Raw genomic sequence first — 21810 nt, forward strand, 5'->3', positions numbered from 1 at the left:
GCAAAGTATATAAGACATATTACAATATTCCCTAATAACATATATGTATATGTGTGTGCTAACTGGATCATTGAATCATACAAATTCAATGAAGACAGAACAAAGTCGTTGCAACATTTCAATGCGCTCCTGGTAAATCCTCGGTAAATTGAACTGTCCTTCTATCGTAGCGTAACCATAAAGTATCCCATGAAGTGAACCATCCCCTCGTTTTCCCATTGCATTAAAGTGATCCCATGGATAAACAGCAGAGCTGTATTAGAGACTTTGCTTTTAAATTATTATTTAGCATTTTAAGACGGTAAGGTACGAATGAGATTTTTTAACAAAATATACAATTACATTTTTATTTTCATTTAATATATTTTCTTTTAATATTGTAAAAATATATTGTATTTCATTATTTTAAAATATATATTGATAACATTTTAAAAAGGAATGTCAGAATTTTGTAAGTTTATACGTTGTGCTTCATTAGTTTAATATAAATTTAAATAACAATTTTATTAAATCTTTGATCATATAATTAAAATTAGTTTAAGCTCGAGTTAATATTCGAGAGAAAATATTTTCTAAAAATAAAAATTTCAAAAGACAGTCCTTGGCCAGTACTATTTCTTTTTTTGAAAAGTTTTATTCTTCGATCCATAAGAGTATTTTTTCAATCATGATCATAAGGACGCTGAATAAAAGCCGACTAAAGAAAGAAGGGCGTATGAAAACTTATGGTGAATTGCCTTGAGCCTATGGTTAGACAAGGAAAATCCCTGGCTTCCAGCGGTCGGATTCGACTAATCCAGCTCCATCAATCTAATGTCCAAAGACCTCCGCTTTTTTCTCGAGGTTTATAGCACTTTTCGAGATACAAATAAGCCCATAGCAGTCGCTCAAGATTTCATTATGGGCATCATCTAATTGGTTCTATCTACTAATTAATACTTTTCGTTAGAATATGTAATACGCTGTATGTTCGAATATGTAACAAATATATACAGTTTTTAAATGCGATAATTTTACTCGTATTCTAATCCTATACGTGATATTTTATTGATTTTCTCAAATGTATCAGAATCGATATATCTACTGTATAATTATTTGGTACCAGATGTGTCTAGACCCTCGCGTTTCGACTTTAATCAAAGTGCCTTCTGAGGGTAGTTATACGTGGCAATTAGTTACACCGATTTATAAACTGGATTACGACCTTAATTTATAGTAATACCGCAGGTTTCGCGTTACGATGTAATTCACTTACGTTTTCAAATTAAATTCTCGTTTTTGCGCGAGATTTATGATCGTTAATTGTTTAATAAAAATTATTCTTCGAAGCAAGAATCCATTGAAATATTCACTATTCTACAAGCGGCATGCACGTGTCGTTATCGGTCGCTAACACTTCTCGAACGACGAGGATGACAAACCCTTCCGCCTCCCTGTGGCGTGTAATCTGTTCTCAGCCACTCGGCACCTACCAACCTCTTTAGAATAATTCTAAATCCTCTATTATTATGCACCCTTCCGACCGACAGGCCTTACGAAATTAGGACAATATTGTGACTCTTGGATTTTGCTCTCAAAAAGCCAAACTTGCGTTTGCGTGACATAGAATGTATTGATGTAATTTGTTTTTTTATTTTATTTTATATATCAATTTTGAGTGCCAAGTAATGCTAATGAAATATTACAACTATTATTATTATTATTACAATTGTAGTTTAACATATAAGTGAGAAGCGGCATTCATGCACCACACGTTTATTAGTTGTCCGCGAGGTATTTATCTTTTTATCAAAATCATGCAGTGATGCTCTAATATAATAAATATTAACTAAAAATGCTCTCATAATTATCGCTTACCCGAGTACTTTAAGTTGCAATGCTCTTTAGAGAGCGAATAAGTGTTTTCGGAACTCATTAGTCTGGTAGGTGAATGCGTTCGTGCGAAATTCTGAAATCCAAAATAATAACATTTCTTTTTATGATATGCTTTGCACATATACATAATTTTTAATTTAATTGGATTAATTTCTATCAAATATTAAAAGTAAATTTTTATTAATCAGAATATTCATTAATCAACTTAATTTAAATTAAAAAATCACTTATATAAATTAATCATATTTATTGTTATAAATATCGGCAATCGCCGTGTGCTGGAAACTAAAAAAATTAACACGGTTAGTCTAAAAAGTAGTTGTAGTTACGATTGAAATCAGAGAGATAGACATTGTCGACAATGTTACCACAAACACTATGTCCGATATCGACTGGTATGCAATATGTACAATTCACTCATTGACATATAAACATATATTTTGGAGATATATAACTCCGTGTACTATTATGAAAAGTTTCGGTTTGTGTTGTATAATTTAAATGTATAATTTAAATGTATAATTTAAATGTAATACGTATTCGAAAGATGAGTGGAATCTGAGGAATTATATTCCTTTGTAAATTTCAATTGATTTCACCGATCAAATATAAAAACAAGGATATAATCATAACGAAATAAAGATATTCGATAAAGACATTGTCAATTTGTCGAACTCTATGAACATCTAAATGAGCAGACGTAATGAATGACGTGCAATGTGGATGCCTTACATATAAGTATTCCTTGATCGCTGTGATTTTAGTGCCGATCATTTGCACATTGTCCATGTCTCTGCTTGTGTCCCTCGCCTCAACAGTTCCTACAACAATCAACAATAGATTTCGCTTCAGTCACGACGTACTGCGGCGTCGAGTCTTCGGCGAGTTTCAGCGTGATTGCGAAATTGTTAAGCGAAAATTGTCGTGGTAACCACGATAGGCTGAGCGACCGAAGAAACATGGACAGAGAGCAGTTTGTGGACTTTTTTAATTAATTCCTAGAACACAAAGCTTTAGCACTTTCATAAAAAATTCATATCGAAAAGTATATTGCAAATTCCATGCTAACCGATCCATATTTATTCTTTTCTCAATCAAACATGTGTTTTTAAAGCAAAAGCAATAATATTTAAAATAGGCTCTCTGAAACCATGCATAAAAATATATAGAGAAATGAACGTTAAAAAATTTAAATAATAATTAATAAAAAATTATTTTTAAAAAAAATTATACTATTATGTATAAAGAATAAAAAAATAAAAGATGGAATTATTACTCAAATATAAAGACTAATAATAATAATTAAAGTTAATAATAAAAAGTATTAAAAAAATAAAATAATATAACAATATAGCATATAACATCGAATATGTGAATGCATAAAAACATGTGCATAAGTTAAAAAATTCTTGAATATGTTAAAAGTATTTTTATTGTCTATGGAAGTGAATTTTAGAAATAAAGAAAGAAATTTAAGTAAAAATATGATACTGAAAAAGATCAATACAGATCAATCATATTCAATCGGATGCTATCGCAGATGGATAAAAGACAAAAGAATTCAAACTTATAATAAGTATAATATACGTATAATATACGGTCGTATAAAGTGAGGCATAGAATTGAATAGAGCAAACAACGAATAAAATTTATCATTAATTATGTTCAGCAGAAAAAGCAATTTTGCAACTGTTGTAAGACTTAATATAACTAGGTCTTTTTCTTATTTCTTCACGAATCAATATTATGAACCAATTATATTAAAGACTTACAACAATTGCAAAGCTGCTTTTTTTTATGAACGCAGTTATTAATTATGTACCTAATCCTAGAGTGAGTGAACTCAGACTGTATAAATCGCTCTTTGTGTTCTAAGTTTATTTAAAAGGGTAGCCTTCTTGAATTTCTCAAGCAATCAGAGATCGCTTTGCTCTCTGAATTAATAGAGCGGTCCTGGAAGCATGAGAAATAAGCTGGAAAAAATCCGAAAGAGATCCACCAATTCCTTTATATAACATTAAAACATGCACTAGAAAATGTAAAGAAGAGATTAGAATGTTTATGAAACATGCATGATTAATGAATGTATTGGAAGAAAAAGTGTATGATATTAAATACTAAGATATATTGTCATTATTTATTTGTTTGTATCAATATACAGACGCTTTTTATATTTTAAAGTAAAAAAAACACACATATATAATCGTATATAATCTATATTAAGTTTTTGAATAGAATTTAAGAAATAGATAAACCTCTTTTGTTAACAAGTAATATTTTTAATTTGATAATTTTTAAAAAATCGCAACATTATTATTGTGTATGTATGTGTATGCGTGCGTGCATGTGTGCGTGTGTGTGTGTGTGTGTGTGTGTGTGTGTTTGCGCGCGCGCGTGTGTATGTATGTGTGTGTGTGTGTGTGTGTGTTTTAGCAATATTATTTTTATTTTTATTTTTATTTCTTCAGTTTTTAAATATTTGTTTTTCCAAAAATCATATGTGTGTGTGTGTGTGTGTGTGTGTGTGTGTGTGTGTTTTGTATTCTTAATATATTATTTCTTATTTTGCATTTTAATTGCTTCTACAATTTTTTTTCTGACGATTTCGTGAATACAATTTAATTTTAAATTTTCGAAATTTAAGAGTTTTTATAAAGTAAAATAGCAAATGATATAGCCTTGCAGAAAAAAGATTATTATAATAAATATTTGAAAAATTTATCTTTACATATAAATGTTAAAATTTTTTGCTTCTATTTATTAATTTTTTGTTTATTATTTTTAAAAATCTCTTTCATAACAGTTATTATTATATTATCTTGTGTCAAAAATTATTATACACATTCAAATTTTGTTATTATTAACTGATTAATTTGCTTTGAATCCAATAATTTTATTAAATATATATACTGTACAAACTCTTTCCATATCTTGTAATTTTATAAATCATTATAATTTTTTTTAACATACAAAATAATACAAAAAAATTATCAAATCAAACATTCCTCAATAATTTTGTAACACACATCACAATTTTATACAAAAAATTGCAAAATAGTAAGAAGAAATGATTTATTTACTAAAGTACAACCTTCATCTACTCACCTATTCCTGCTTTCTTCTTCGTCGGATCTTCTATGCGGCCGGATGGCTTAACTATAGTCTCAGCGGAGGTTAGATTTTGCCTCGAAACAAACGTAGGTTTTAGAGATGAAACGCCGACGGAGTAGCAAAGCGACGACGGGCTTCAGGGTGGTTTCCAAGGGACTGCTTCGTGTCGAAAACGCCTGGACGACTCTCGAGCTTCGGCCTGACTCGGCCTGCCTCGAGCCTGCCTGACCCAGTTTCATCTCGCGCACCTACGCAGCCACCCTCCCCGGGGGTGCTTTTACGTAGGCGTGGCCGTGTCCAGACGACTGGTGGGAGTTGAAGGGTAAAACATAGTGGTAGATACCAGGGCGTGTCGCCATTTCACCAATCCCGAAGCGAACGTCACTTTTGACGTCAAAGGGAAGAAGAGTGTAAAGGAAAGAGAATATGCCAATTTTCCTTTTTGTTTATTTTTTTGTGTTTCCAGGAACCTTTTTGTTTATCTTATTCGCGGTTTCCGTGACAGAACTATCTGTTACTATACTTTTATGTATTATTCAATTCATCTAAGGTCATTGAGACGAAAAAGGGTTCAGCAAACAAAAATCTTAGGATCTTCAGACTGCTGATGAAAGATGGAGATAGATTGACGTTCAAGATAATGAGATATGTCTATAAACTTCCGAGGCATATTTCAACAGTTATGTCATATACCCTTTATGTTGTTGCACTTGAAGATGCTCGACAAATGTTAAACGTACAAAACATAGAGAATTATCAGTTTTAAATAATGTTGCAATTTTAGCTCGTTTATAATCTTAGGAATAAAATAATATTCAAGCTGATAAACTCATTAATCATTTTATTGTCTTATAAATCATAGTACTACTTGCAGCTTTTTAAAAAAGAATTTGAAAAAAGGATAATTATAAAAAGATAAAACTAAAAGAAATAATAATATTATTATAAATAATATAAAATAATGTTATTAGAGAAACAATTATCTTTCATTCTTTAGTCTTTCAAAATTTTTTATCAGTTAGAAATTAAATAAAATCGAACATCAATAACAGATCACTTTCTCTTATAGACTAATAATAATTCTCTTATAGACTAAATCTCTCTCTAAAGTAGTAATCAACGTGTCATCGATTTACCAATCAGAGGACAATGTTGAAATGTTAAGTTTATATCTCCAGATACATCTAGAACAGAAACGGAACGCTCATTAGAGTGCGCAACGGGCTACCATAGAAGAATCTAATTGCTGATAGTCCGATTTCTTCAGCAGAAAATGTCGCGACGCCTGCGTCGTCTTCCGCCGACAACGGGGTGGATCGGGGCTGAAGAACGTGAACAGGTAGCAAACAGGGACAACGCTAGAAGAGGAAGAAACGATTATGGTTACACCGACGGCGGGGGTGGAAAGAACAAAATGGACGGCAACCAATAGAACGCTGGGACAAAATGGCCGTCGGTGAATTTAATCAATACCGTCCTCCGTTGTAGGTGGAGGACAGGACGAGACCCAGAAAGGGCCAGGATTGTAACTAGTGTACCACGCATACTTCTCTTACTGACATCGATATATTTTGCATTTCATGTAAGCGTGTAAATCTTCTATATGGATGCAATCTATGTAACATGACCCATGAGAACTTACTATTCTTGCAGTACCCTATCAATGTTTCGCATTACAACAAACAAATCGAAATCAGAATTTATATCATATCAAAACAGATTTTTAAATAACAGATTCTAATTAAGGAATATATTATAAAATATATGAAAATCCCATACATACATTTATACTAAAACTGTAAAATTTTATATTAATATTTTAATTCGATTGTTTTGTAATAATTGCATTTTTGTATCTAATTAATTATTCTTTTCTTTTGAAATAATGATATGATGTAAAAGTATCGATTATATGCCGATAAAACACAATTACCACTAAATGTAATTATTCCAAATATGATAAGTAAATTATGTGACAAGATTAAATTATCGCGTGCCCCGAATTAATTCCAATAATAATTTCATTCCATTTATCTTTATAATTTATTATAATTTAAAATAACATTATTTTCAATCTTTTAAGTTCTTTAACAAACAAATAATTCAATTAAAATCTAATTCGTTAAATTTGATCTGACTAATTATGTTATCATTTGAAGATTGTAATACTTATAAAATTAATCTTGCTAAACCATAACATTATCATTATTAAATCGGATTTCAATTAAATAATCATGTATATATGAATTCCTACAGCCGTAATGGAAGACAGTAGTTATGCCTGAAACAATGTCGTTGTTCACTAGCTCGGTTGTCATGATGTATCAACAAGAAGGAGCATTATCACCGCTTGAAAAGCTTTAGCATGAAGTTTCTACAAGCAGCAACTATCAACTCGAAGTGACTGTTTTAAAGAGAGGATCCAAGTTGTTTCACACTATGGTTGTGTGTGGCACGGAAAGGAGTAGGTCGCCAATTTAATGGAACGTATAGTCGGACAGCATCGATCCCACATCCACTTTTCATCCTTAAAAGAGAGCAACCACAAAAATGCTCTGACAATTTTTCCATTCTTCATCTCTTGAGAAACTAAAATCGAATTGACATTCCGTATTATGTTCGGAAAAGGATTTGTCTAAACATATTATACAATTAAAAATTTGTTATATAACAATAATTTACTATGATATCTCTGTCTCGTTTTTCCTTTATCTCTTCTGTAGAGATTTATTATATTAAATGTAACATATTTTGTTAAACGTTTCATAAATACATTTTTATTGGGTTTTTAGAAAATTCCAATCCTTCGATAATTAATCATTGACAATTTCTGTAAAATTTATTTCTTGCCAAAAGTTAAATTGCTATGATATAATTAATAACTATTTATGCTTCTTTTTGCATTATTTTTTACATGTGAATTTCATGATGCACAACACATTTGTACGCGCATTTACTTTCACAATTTATTTATTTACAAATTTATTGACATCGTCAAACACAAAAATTTTTTTGTAGATATATTAAATATAAAAGGCAAAGAATAAAATAAAGAACTGGAAACATAAAATAAAATTTTTTATAAAATATAATATTGTTTACAATCTTTTAATTGTGTGAACATACAATCTTTTTTCTCAGTTACTTCTTACTAAAAAATTTATATCACTTAATTTATCTGAAAAAAAATCAAACGCAAGTGGAGAGCAAGTGGAGATTAATTTATCTGATTCAAATGTAAAAACTGTCTACTTTTAATAATTTATCTATTCTCGATTTATTATTTCAATGATGCCATAAAAATCAATATATGATTTTTGATGATATTGTATCTCTATATTTTATTGATAATAGAATATATATAATAGAATATATAATAGAATATTTTTTCTGCTTATTTAAAAAACATAATTCGTTTATTTCATTAAACTTACTTATTTTTATTATTTGGCAAAATATTTATATCTCGTCTTTGTTCTTAAAGCTACAATTTTAATTATTTTACGTTTTATCTGTTAAATTATGTAAATTTTTAAATCTAGTAGCTTTAAAAAATGAAAATATTAAACTTAGAGATGTAATTTTTTATTTATTTTTGAAATTTGTACAATTACGCAATTTAAAATTTTAAAAAGTAACAAGAATCATAATAATAATAAAATCAGAATAATAAATCATATAATTTATTATGATATAATAATAAATAATTTTTAGAAGCAATGAAAATTAGGAATAATTCTTACGAAATTCTACAACTTTTGTTTGTTTTATGGTAATATAAAACATATTTGTAAATATTTAGACTATCACATTAATAGCGTCTAAATTTTTTATTGTATTTAAAATATAAATTTGAAATATAAATTTAAATATAACGGAGAGAAATTGATAAATTAAATCCTTTATAAGTAAGCTAATTTTTAATTTTTTAAATAGATTTATATTAATACATTTGTACATAGAAATTTGATTATTTATTAAAATCTCAATTTTATTATAAAATGATGTATAATAATTGAATATAATTAAATGTAAATAGATGTAATTTTTTATAAATTAGTTGTATTATTTTATTACAGACTGCCATCATCATAATATATATATTTATACTTTATATATGCAAACTTAAACAATTTAACTGATAATAGAATCAATAAATTTAATCTCGTTTAATTTTAATTTTAAATCGAAATTTGCCAGAATGTTTTGTTATTATGAAATATATGTTTAAATTAAAATAAATTAACTTTGTAATTTATAGTATGTTATAAAAATTTATTGTGCAATGTAACAAATTACGATACCATTAGAATAAAATTCACAAATCATTTTTAAAATTATTTGAAATCTGAAATACACACACACACACACACACACACACACACACACATGTAAAATTTTTATCTAATATATTTTCAATAATTTATTTTATTAATTTAAACTTTATTTAATTTAAACTCGCTTTATAGAATAAAATATACAGAGATACATTTATACGTGCGTGTAAGTGACAATAATTTATTCAGTTAAAATAATTATTAATTATTTTAATAATTCACTGATTAATTTAACTACATTTCTTTTTTGGATTTTTTCTGAAGTTATAAACATTTGTATTCACGTTAGAGAGTTTTGCTATTAGTAGTGTTTGACATATATGGATATCATTCAAATGTTAATAACATTTAACAAAATTCCAAAAAGAATAATTATATTACGAAATAAAAAGAGCAATTGGGAATTAGCTGTAAATTGTGCGCATTACTTATAAAAAAATCTATCGTATTTAGACGTTTACATTAAAATATGCACATGCTCCGGATAACTTTTTAATCATAATTAGTAAAACGTTATAGTAATGTACGTTTATTAAGATATTTTTGGTTACATCTTGTTATTTTTTATAATTCTTCAATAGGCGGATAGTTAACTTTCTTATAAAGAAGAACTTTCTTATAAAGAAGACCAGGAACATTTCATGATCTTAAGCATTTAAATACATTCAGGGCTAGGCATCATATATTTGAAATACTTTTATTTAAAACACAGTATTTGCAATACAAATGTGTTTTGTATTTTATATTTCAGCGAAGCGCATAAAAGTATTACGTATTTTGTATTTAAAATTGAAAGATTAAAAGTATTTTGTATTTTGTAATTCAAATAATAAGTTGATTGTTAATCTTACTATTTGAAATATAAAATACAAATTTTTATATGCTCCAAATAGAAAATACAAAATGCAATTGTCTTACAAATACTATTTTTCAAATATATATCCAGCTCCAAATTAACGTTTCGTTATATGCTAACATTAATGTTTTGTTGATGATAGCTAAAAAATTAGTTAAAATATATAAATATTACTATTTTTTTTATATAAAAAAATTACAACGACTATTTCAAGCCATCACGAAATAAAAACATATTTGTAGCACAAAATTAGCTAATAAATATTTCTTAATTTAATGCTTTTTTTTTAAATCTCATTTAGTATTATACTTTCTAAAAATAATGATAGGATTTTTTTTAGAATGTATTTTTGTAATTTCGTAGTTCAAATTAAAAAGAATATTTAAAACAGATTAGAATGTTTGGCATCATTTGCAACTATTATCTAAAAAATCATTCATGATAAATAATTTGAACGTTCTTATAATTCTAATTTAAACTGTAAAATATTCACGCATCAACGATCATGTTCTGATCTTGTTTAGCTCGCTATGATATCTTGATACATACATTATTTATACATTTTTTTGTAATCGAGCAGTTTGTTGTGATTAAATATATCCTAAAAGACTTTTAATCTGTACGAATAATCTTTCTGAGAACTGAATTTGAGGCACCAAGTTCAGAATGCCAATCTGAAATTTTTTTAGAACTGAAAAAAACTACGTCACTCGTATTATTTTAAAAAATATTATTAATTCTGCGATTTTATCATATAATCTAATAATTATTTATAATTTAATTTTTAAAGATTTTCTATAAATTATGTTATTGAAGATATAAGCGTAATTAACAGCGTAATTACGGAAGAAATGAAATACTATATTGAAATACTATATTGAAAATTTTTTAAAAAGTTATTCGAAATAATGCTTTTATTTTAAATAGAACTTTATTTTTTTATATAAATATAGACAGAAGAAATCTTTTAGTAATATAAAATATATCTCAAAATAATATTATTTTTATTACTTTATAAATATCTAGATCATTCTTTCCTGACATTATACTTGTAATTTTTTTCTCTTATTTTTTGCTAGTTAGAAAATATTGATACTGTATTTAAAAAGAATATCTATTTGCACTAGGTTCTACTTATGCTAAGATCGGCCCTGCTTGAAATGAAACTATAAAACCATCAGAGTTGTGCGCTGTAATAGATATTTCTATTTTGAACGTCGATGTGTGTACTTCTTCTGAAAGTCACTTTCAACGGATTCTTTAAACTGAAAGGAACATCAATATTCGTTTCAACAGCAGATTTTTATTTCTGAACGTTTTAATAAAACTCTGTTAAAGGAAGTTTTGGAGGAAGTATTTCGGAAATTTGATTTTTTCCACATTAAAAGTAAGTAGAATATATGCTATTAAATTTTATTCTATTTCAAAGATATTCTTTATAATAATTTAAATTTTCCAATTAAATTAAACTTATTGTCATGATTTGTCGGATTTTCAAAATCAAAATGATAAATTCTTAAAGTAATACGACGCTAAAATCGCATTATTCAATACCCGCGACATTCATCTAATAACGTTAATTATATTATCTAAAATGCCACAATTATTAAGCTCATCTCTATCCTCGTTTATCCAATATACATAGCGGCTACCGAAATCCTATTCTGACTCTCTGGAATATATACATGCGAGAGCGCGGTCAGACTCCTGGAATTCCTCCTTAACCATACATCCCTTCCAATAAGCCGGTATCGGAACGCGGAGCCGCATCCCCTTCAGAATATTGATTAGCCATCATTTTCAGATGACGCCTACGTTCTGTTGGATATTCCTGTTGGTGTTGGCGTTGGTGGGCCGCGCTACGAGCATACCAAGGCCTCTCACGGTCGACGCTTGCGCCCTGCTCTGCAATCCCGGGGCAGAGACTGAGTCCGAGCGAGAGAGGGATGTGCGCCTATTTCCCCGATATCCCAAGGTAAACTGCAAGCTCCAGTCCCTCAGCGACGAGCACCAGACGTTTGCTATTATGAGCCACTGTTTGAAACTGTGCTCTTACGAACTATCAATCGCGTCGGAAGTCAACTGTTTTGCTCTGAGATCATCCCTTCAAGCAAGTATAGGATGTTATTGTGATGCTTTAACACCCTTGAGTCCGAACACTATGCGCCTTCACGAAACTTGGCGGCTCAGCTTTTTGGTAAAGGAGTTGGCGAGCGATATCATGACTACGATTCTCAAGTCACCTCTCGACGTAATCATCCTATGCGAGATCCATCAAGAACTGTTCAAAGACGTCAACATATTACATGGAGAGTTGTACACAAAATGTTTAAACCCAGAGAGTTCAAACTCAGATGACTCACCCGAACGAACAAAACGAAATATCGAAGAGCGTGAGATAGATGAATTCGACTATGACGACACTGTGGTTGGAGATATACAGAAGGATGAAAACATAAAGTCGGTACCACGACATCAGGAGAAACATAATTCGCCATTTTTCGAAAATCTAGACTTGTTCAGAGAGCAGACTGCCGAAGGTTCCTCGCACCAGGAGCAGGACAACCCAACATTAGGTGAACATAGTGAAAACAATTCAAATTGTCATGCAGAAACGTGCGACGGACTTTTATAAAAAGTCTGTCAATGTTAAATGAGTTAAAAAGCTGAACAATTATAAAATATATATAGACAAAAATAATAGACAGGAGAAAGAGTTTGCGTGAAGACCACGAATTTTCATATCTTGCATAGATTGTCAGTTTATAATTAATTTATTACGCAAAAGTGTTTTTCATCGTAATCGGGGAGGCATAAAATAGAAGTAATCTGAAGCATATGATTTTCTTTCCAATTTTGTTATTCAAATTAATTTTTATTTAACGTATAATAATAATTGTACGTAAGAGAAATTAACAAATTTTTTTTTTAGATAACTAAAAAATTTGATATTGTAATACATTATTACATGCGTAATTCTAAAAATTACATAATGTTATTGTTAGACTAATAATTCAAGCTATATAAAAATATTAATTTGTTATTCCACATAATGTTCCATTTATAAATAAAATTGTATCTTTTTATATTTTTAATATATTTTTAATATATTTTTAATATATTTTTATATATACTTTTGTATTCTTCTATTTTTATATGTAATTATATTTTTACACATATTTATATTTAGTTGTCGATTTTTACTCTCATTTTTATACAGTCTGTATAAAAAGTTGAAAAATATAAAAATAAAATAAATTATTACAGAAGAACTGAGAAAGTTAGTGACAAACTTGGCATGTATTAATATAATATGTGTAAAATAATATAATCACTAAGTTAATGATTAATATAAATGATAAGATTTTTCACTTAATGTTTAATATTGTAATCGCTTTAGGCCTAAGACAGTTCTACACAGGTCCAGTTCACACGGGGTTACATTACATTTTCTATTTTGATTCAGAAAATACGACGCTGGAATTTTCATCGATTTCATGATTTAATTGATACACAATCCTTCTAAGTATTTCAGATAATATGTAATTTTCCAAAAGAATCTAGTGCAATGAAACACGATCACTAAATGAAAGTGTACATTTCATTCGATTTAATTACTATTACAACACGTTAAGAAACAACTAAAAATTAAAAACTAATAATGTATCCTAATAGATATTATTATTACGTTTTTACAATATCATATTCTATAATATATCGTAGACATTGCCTTTTTATCTTACTGAGTACCATACATAACTTAAATAAAAATATTTCTGTATATCTTTTATGTTTCTCATATATTAATTGTCTTATAAAAATATCCTAATAACAAATAATCTTTTCCTATTCGATAATTATAAATGGAAGATGGATACTTGTTCCCTGATAAATAATCTTTACTAAACAGTAAGAAATAATAAGAATTTCATGAAGTTAATTATTTCAAATTTAATAATTACGTGTTTAAAATTTGCTATTTTTCATTAAAGTAAATTAATTATATCTATATATACATCTATGTTAAGACATAATAAACATTTCAGTCAAAAAGCTTGCGACGTGTGAGCAGGACATCGATGTGTGATATGTGTATTATGCAATAAATTCTATTTATATGCGCGCATGATATGCACGTGCATTCTCGCGCTAATTATAGTTTACATAAAGCAATTAATAATTTTTATACAACGATAGAATATATACAATGTAAATAAGCAAGCGAAACAAAATCCACGTCTTCCACACTTTGTAGTTAAATTACTGTTTCTTGGCAACGGCTTTGTATGATATTACTTAAACGATAAGTATAAGGCGCAGATTATTTACTGATAAAGCGCAGATAATTTACTCGTTGTTTAGTGCGATAAGTCTTGGCCGGCATCAATACGTCGTCGATCGTCATCGACTGTGTGACTTCCAATTGGAAAACTATTAACTTTGTAAAATAAATAATTATTTGTATTGATAGTACAGCGAGTAATCGACGGCGTGTTTGTTTATCGTGCCAAATTAAGAAGAAAAAGTTGTGACGCGACAATAAGACGTAGACCCTAATATGCCTATACGATGTATTTTAAATCGTATCGCGCTCTCGGTTTTCAATCGATAAAGACATGCATATTTTAGCTCTGAGAATTTTTTAATAGCAACAGACAGAAGAGAACGAGAATAATGATTAAATAGAATGTTATTTGTTGAATGTCTAAGAAGAATGTTATAATTGTAATTTAATTATGTACATATAATAATACTGAAAAATCGATTGATCATCAAGAGCGTGATTAAATTTGGCTCTAATAATCGATCATCTTATACTATAATGTATATGTAATTATTTATATAATTAATTGTATATATACGCATATTAATTATATTTATATAAATATTCATATTAGTCTATTATTACTCTATTGCATGTATATTATAGTAACATAAAAAAAAAATACAATGTTGTCACATTAACCTTCTCTCATATTTTTATCCATATATATTATAATTATATAATCTGCAACAATCACTTTTTGTAACTAACATGTGATATATACAAACGAAACGTCTTAAAAGATTTTCAAATTAATAAATAAAGTAACTGCTTAAAATATTCATGCATTGAGTTATACGGATAATTCAACTCCTTTCAAAACACAATCTTTTTAATTATATTTATATTTATCATGTCAATATTATTAATTATATGCATATATGTCATAAAAGTTTAATGTACATACTTAATTATGTAATAATAAATATGTTGTTTATAACAAAATTTAAAAATTCTGTTATTATTATTATTTTAGTATTATTACCTTTTTTAACAAAAATTGAAGTATCTTATGGCTAATAATATAACAAATTTGCGACAATGTTAATTTGAAAAATAATCTTCTTAAAAATAATCTTTTTTATTTATAATGAAACATTAATATTGAAAAATTAATATTGAAAGTTTTGATTATTATATCATATGCTAAAAATATAGTAAAGCTTTTTATCGACCGACGCGATGAGAGTATCATACTTAGGAAAAGTAACAGTACTTCATCGATGATAACTTATCTGTGATGAAAGGTGTAAGTCCTTTCAAATTAGATCACTAACTCTGAAAAGAGATGTTATATTGACAATGGATATAAATACTATTTTAATACCATTTATTGGTATTATTTAAAACATTAAATTTTGAAGGGAGAATTTTATTTATCCAACTATCTATTCTATTAATCAATAATTTGTTTTATTTTTTTTATTAAAATTATATACATAGAAGATAATATCTAGAAGATAATTTTTTTAACAATAGTTCCAACAATTTGCAATTCTTCATATTTCCTTTCACTAACATATTCATATTAAATGTCGATGTTAAAAAAAATTAGTTATTAGAAAATTACTTTTTAAATATTTTTAATAAACATATTATTTAAATTTTCTTATAAATAATAAAAGAACTATTCTTTTTATTATCCAAAATCATAAGTAATAAAATAATAAAACTTAAATTTCTGTTAATAATATACTTTACGATAAAGTATTTTAATATAATTGTTTAATAAAAACCGTAGTGTTAAATAAAAGTAGATATTAATCTTAAATTATGATACTTTATTAAGTTTTTTCACGATATATGGTCTATGTAATACGTCTGAAACATCTTTATTTCCCTGAAGAAAAAGGCAATCAGGATCTTTAATCACATTACACTTTCTGATAGCTTATTATCTTTTTCACACACTACATTCCTAGAACATAGTCTACTTTCTTATAAAAGCCGTTTCAACCATCGAAGAGGCATCAGTCAAGCATCATCTCTCGGATACATCCCGTTCATTCAGGTGAAAACGTCATTTTTAATTATAATAATTATAAATAAATATAAATTTATATAGTCTTTCTTATTTTCACATTATGTATTTTCTTCCTCTGTATATAGATTTTCTTAATACTTAAATCTATTCATTCATTGAATCATTTCACATACTAAAGTATTTCTGATTTTTCAATAATTCTTCAATTTCATAGCGTAACTTTATGTGCTATTTTTATAGTTGATCATCAGTTATTAAAATGAATGAATTTTGATACTTTATGATAAATCAATACCCTCTTGGACGAACTTGTGACGTTACTTGCAAATAATGTAGGTCGACTGCATTTGATAGAGACATTTGTCTTCAAATCATTTCCCCGAGTATAAAAGCTCACAGCTTTGCGTCGTTCGTAACATTCAGCGTCCGAATCTTCTAAGAATCACGCAAGTTTTTTTCGTTTTTTCAAAGAAAAGTAAGCTTTTTTCATTCTACATTGAATTTTATTTATTATAAACTTTTTTATTATTATTATTTATTTCTAATTATTAAACTGATGGTTTATTTATGACAGTAAATAAAATAAGATAATAATTAAAAAATTGTTATTATAAATATTCACTAAATTCTTCATTTTTTATTTCAGACGAAAATAAATCAACGCATCGATATGGTTTCCATTCGCCTTATTCTGACTCTCGCTGTTATTATGGTAGCTTTCGTCATCAGTGCAAATGCTGCCTACAAAAAACCACCTTTCAATGGTAGCATATTCGGCAAACGATCTAACACTGTGACTGGTAAGTGTCTTTATAAAATATTTATAACAAAATTTAATTTTATAAAGAAAAGTCCAATTTTAAAGCTTGAAATAAATTTTTGTTAAACTTTAATATTTAACATAAATAGATAAAACTAACTCCATTTGTTAAATGTTTATACATTTTTTTATACATTAGAATATCAATTAATATATTTTCATTATATAGCATATTATATATATAAAATACTTAAATCAGATCTATATTTCCTGTCCCAGATCTATATTGCCTCAAACTTTCATTTGATAGGTTTTATATTCCTTTTTACATTAAAAATTATTCGAAGAATTTTATCGATCTTAAAATACTTTTCGCTTACAAATAACTGCAGTTCACAGAATTTTATTGTATCAATTTATATTGAGACTGATTATTTTTTCTTATTTCCCAAAAAATAATCAATAAATTGTTTTTCTTTTCAGATTATGAAGTTACCAGCCGCGCTCTATCAGCGATTTGCGAAGTCGCCAGTGAAACTTGTACCGCTTGGCTGTCTCATCAAGAATCCAACTGAAGATGAAAAACCGACCGAGACAATCCATGATTCTCGCCAACTGATCGACTCATGAAACAATGTAACTAACCGACTCCTGTAAAGTACCTGCAATCATGTCCTGTAAATCACCTGCGCTTGAAAATTCACATTGTCTTCTATCAATAATTGTTTCATTACGCGTCATATATTTAATCGTAACTTTATACATAAACAATATTGTAATTACGATGGTTTAAGCTTTCACGATCTAGTTTTATTTATCAAAAGTGTCCCAAATAAAGTATTATGATTTCAAGAGTTATAATAGTATTTTTATTATTTTTATCTCCTATCTTTCATTACATAAAAAAGGTATAAAAAAACTCTAACTAACTCTCAGCAGCAACTAAAAACTTTAAAAACACTAATAATTCTTTGGTAGTTAAATTTAAATTTGTAAAAAAAAATATAATACAGTTCGGCTTTCAAGATGATAAAAACTCGTTGTTTTGACAAATACAGAATTTCTTTAGTTTTATATCCGAAATAATAAAAAAATTTTACTATTTCTCAAAAACTCTTATTGCTGACGGAAAAGTTAAAATTTATGTTGTCGGTTTTATGTTAAAAGTTTAATATATATTATATATATATATATATATTTATTTATTTATTTATTTTATAATACTAACTATAATAACTATTTATTTTCATTTAAGTTATTACACAATAATATTATGACAATTTTTTAAACAATTATGTAATAAAATAATTATCGATTAGAACTTTTAAAATCTAATGTCTAAAATAATAAAGTATGTATTTAAAAATGTTTAATTTGAGTAATTTGAATACTTATAAGAGTTCATTGCAATTCAATTAAATATAAATTAGAAGCAATTTGATATGGAAAGCACGTATCATTCACCTGCTTGAATAAGGGTTATTGTCTATTGTCTACTGTTGAAAAAACATGCAATACGAAGCAATCGCAAAAGTATTGACACATATTTGATTGGCTTACTTTATAAATATATGTACAATATGTTATGTATTATACATAAATATTCTACTTATAAGTATTCAACTGCAGTAACAAAATCGTGTTGATAAAGAAATTTTACTTTTACAATATTAAATTTTATTTTCAAGTAAATAATGTAGCAACAATCATATTCTGCAGTAAATGGGTTGTAAATTTTTGTATGTAAATTGCATGTATGTTAAAATGCACAAAAATGATTTTTCTTTTAGAGTTTATTAAGAATTTATATCAAATTAAAGTATGAGGTATTTTACTTGTGGACGATAAATATTCCGCTGATAAAAGCCAGCCAAGAAATTTATTCTCGGTACTGTTAAAAACAAACACGTTGGTGTTAATTTACAAGACGTACATGAACTAAATATTTAATTACTCTTTAATCAAGTATAAATACGCTGGGTTAATGGAATTAAGTTCATTGCATTCAGTTTATCTTCAGGTAAGGAAATATTATTCGTTACTATGCTCGTTCGTTATGAATCTATCTTTCTATTAAATTTCGATTTTTACAAAAAAATCTACAGTTCTTATCATTATATCTCTATAGTGATATTAAATTAGAATAACCAATATCTTTCTTATGATTCTCAAAAAGAAGAGCAAATATCATATCTCTGAATATATAATATGTGCTCTTTACAGAATTTTGAAGCAAATCGTTTAACAGTTAAAATAGATATTTTTATTCGTAGCGCTTGCAATTAAAATAGCTATTATTATATATGTTTAATTAACTATCTGAAATAACAATTATTTAAAAAATTATTTTTAAGATCAAGATTATTCCATAGATTAATTTTCAGTTGCTTTCTATTATGCGAAAAAATTAAATATCTACATACAAAATACTTTCTCACTGAAGACGTTCAATGGCGCGTTGGCGATTACGGAAAATCTTTATTTACTTCTATTCATGCAATTGCATAGCATCAAACATTTCCCGTAACATCCTACGAGGCATCAGTTCTATAGAATGCATTTTACTCGCACGGGTGCGCAGTTGAATATTTCTATGCGCGTTACGCGAACGAGGACAAACAGTCAGCGTGATTCAAATACGATGAGGTTTCACGACGTGCAAACTTCTCGATTCTCCTTCGCCCACAATCCTTGAGTACTCCGGTCCACTCTTCGCGATAATGGAAGAAGCCGTATGTACGCGAAAAATCGTTCAGTGTTCGCCGAATGCCCGCGAGATGCGCATCCTTTCCGCGAGAATCGGCAGATTTCTATGGCAGTCATTTATGTGTTGACCGTGATCGAGAATGCCACGTCAATTGAAACACGTTCACCTGTTAAATTAATTGTTGCGTCTGATTGTAAGGCGTGTAATCGATGTGATGTGCAAAGGGTGAAGTTGCTCTTGAAGACTGAACTGCGTTTGATTCATTACAGGCACTGAACTGTTACTTTCTCAAAATGATGCTGCAGAGGGTGTGTGCTCGATGGATCGGAGGTGTCTTTTTTAATGGTAAATTAAATATCTTTATATGTTGTATAAATTTGCAAAGATGACATATATATGTTTACTCTTTGTCTAATTATAATATATCTAAAGAATAATGCCTTATTTATTTAAATATTAAAATATTCAATATTATTTTTTGTGCAATGAATATTCAGCTTTTCTCATTGGAGCCGTCATGTTATTAATATGTGAAAATACTACAATTGCGGAAGAAGTGCCAGCATTCTTTTTGAAAATCGCCAAAATACCAACTTTGCCGAGAGTAGGTCGAAGCGGAAGATTTGAAGATTTCTTTTATAAAGCTGAAAAGCATATACCCCGAATTGGTAGAAGCAATCAGCACAAACAGGTATCTAATTATCTGGACCTAATTATTGCAATCTTTTCTGTATTATTATATATATTTGTATTATTGTATATTTTTGAGATATCATATACGTTATAATTATTATATAATAATAAAATTATTATATAAATTATTATATAATAATTATTATATAATTATACTAAATAATACTTAAATTGTATTTTTTAAGTCAACCAACCCTCTATTGCTGCAAGACGAACAAGAAACTTACTCCGATTTAACTAAAAGGCGCATAGATTATCCTTCAAAAGGTTAGCAATTTCATTGATATATTTCTTCGTATTATATCTAATTGAATAATCCTACGCCTTATTTTTTCTTGTCAGTTGAAGAATGGTCCTGGCAGAACTTTCCTCTAGCAATCGAAGGTCCAAAAGAACTGTGGCGAACATTAGCTGGATATTCAAAAGATGGTAGCGACGAGTAAGTTTTACGAAATCAGATCGTGGAAAAAAATATTTAATTTGCTAATTAATATAATTTAATACTTAAAAAATATTAGAATTTATTAGAATATACATATGTGTATATATATATGAGATTGAGATGTTTGAAACATGTTACAAATTATTGAGTTTTATATAATAATTTTGAAATTTTTTATCAATAATTATTTAATTAATTTAAGCATCGAAAATGAAGTGTGGCAGAGGAAGAAAAGGACTGAATCAGCAATTACACAAGCAAAATAACAAAAATCCAGAAATTATTTGTCGCTTTGGAAAAGTTAAATAATATATGGCTTTTGTTATTATATGGTGACGGGAAATAATTAAAACTAATAAATACATAAATATTAAATGGCTTCATATTTCTTCAATTTTTTTGAAACTTCCAAATGGAGATTTCAATAAATAATCAATCTTTTAAACTAATTATAAGACTTAATTTGTTTCAAGTTACAATAATGTACAGTGTATTAGCAAAATTTGACAATTTGTCATTAGAAAATATACTAATTGTCTAGAATGCAGATTAATACTATTTCATGATCAAACAATTTTTCTGATTGTTTTTATCAATGTGAGAATATTTATCTGAAGACAATGTGAAATCTGAAAAATTTTATTTTTCCTTCTCTTGTTCCTATATAATCCCGAATAAAAAATCTAATTAATACAATTTTTCATTACAATTAATTCTGTAG

General features: G+C 27.7%; 4 protein-coding genes across 5 annotated transcripts in view; 3 read left to right on the top strand and 1 right to left on the bottom strand.

The window, feature by feature from the left end:
* Positions 1-5178, bottom strand: part of LOC108689039 (glutamate decarboxylase) — a 22755-nt gene extending 17577 nt beyond the window's left edge. Inside the window, exons 1-3 of one of the 2 annotated variants that reach the window (XM_018195634.1) lie at positions 4981-5178; positions 2608-2696; positions 1858-1948 (exon numbers count right to left, since the gene is read on the bottom strand). In XM_018195634.1, the coding sequence (XP_018051123.1) occupies positions 1858-1948; positions 2608-2664 (148 nt within the window). In that variant the 5' untranslated portion in view covers positions 2665-2696; positions 4981-5178. The remainder of the gene's footprint in view (positions 1-1857; positions 1949-2607; positions 2697-4980) is intronic. The other variant, XM_018195635.1, reaches the window with a different exon arrangement.
* A 6805-nt stretch (positions 5179-11983) lies between these two features.
* On the top strand, positions 11984-12906 carry LOC108689074. The gene has a single exon (XM_018195679.1). It carries the CDS (start codon positions 11984-11986, stop codon positions 12812-12814), a length of 831 nt encoding a protein of 276 aa, XP_018051168.1. The 3' UTR covers positions 12815-12906.
* Positions 12907-16487: 3581 nt separating this feature from the next.
* On the top strand, positions 16488-17978 carry LOC108689070 (SIFamide-related peptide). Its single transcript, XM_018195674.1, has 3 exons — positions 16488-16514; positions 17134-17287; positions 17731-17978. Exons 2-3 carry the CDS (start codon positions 17158-17160, stop codon positions 17820-17822), a joined length of 222 nt encoding a protein of 73 aa, XP_018051163.1. The 5' UTR covers positions 16488-16514; positions 17134-17157; the 3' UTR covers positions 17823-17978.
* Positions 17979-20233: 2255 nt separating this feature from the next.
* Positions 20234-21423, top strand: LOC108689075. The gene is made up of 5 exons (XM_018195680.1): positions 20234-20299; positions 20452-20645; positions 20833-20914; positions 20990-21086; positions 21292-21423. The coding sequence occupies exons 1-5, from the start codon at positions 20248-20250 to the stop codon at positions 21353-21355; spliced, it is 489 nt and encodes a 162-aa protein (XP_018051169.1). The 5' UTR covers positions 20234-20247; the 3' UTR covers positions 21356-21423.
* Positions 21424-21810: the final 387 nt, after the last annotated feature.

This window comes from Atta colombica, unplaced genomic scaffold (assembly GCF_001594045.1).
Source record: "Atta colombica isolate Treedump-2 unplaced genomic scaffold, Acol1.0 scaffold254, whole genome shotgun sequence".
In the NCBI taxonomy this organism is placed as follows: domain Eukaryota; kingdom Metazoa; phylum Arthropoda; class Insecta; order Hymenoptera; family Formicidae; genus Atta; species Atta colombica.

What these genes read in the sequence shown, in the direction of transcription:
- LOC108689070 (XM_018195674.1), top strand. Translation starts at nt 17,158, where the DNA reads ATGGTTTCCATTCGCCTTATTCTGACTCTCGCTGTTATTATGGTAGCT. An exon ending in ACGATCTAACACTGTGACTG is followed by an intron (nt 17,288 to 17,730) that starts GTAAGTGTCTTT and finishes TTTTCTTTTCAG; the next exon opens with ATTATGAAGTTACCAGCCGC.
- LOC108689074 (XM_018195679.1), top strand. Translation starts at nt 11,984, where the DNA reads ATGACGCCTACGTTCTGTTGGATATTCCTGTTGGTGTTGGCGTTGGTG.
- LOC108689075 (XM_018195680.1), top strand. Translation starts at nt 20,248, where the DNA reads ATGATGCTGCAGAGGGTGTGTGCTCGATGGATCGGAGGTGTCTTTTTT. An exon ending in CGGAGGTGTCTTTTTTAATG is followed by an intron (nt 20,300 to 20,451) that starts GTAAATTAAATA and finishes ATGAATATTCAG; the next exon opens with CTTTTCTCATTGGAGCCGTC. An exon ending in GAAGCAATCAGCACAAACAG is followed by an intron (nt 20,646 to 20,832) that starts GTATCTAATTAT and finishes GTATTTTTTAAG; the next exon opens with TCAACCAACCCTCTATTGCT.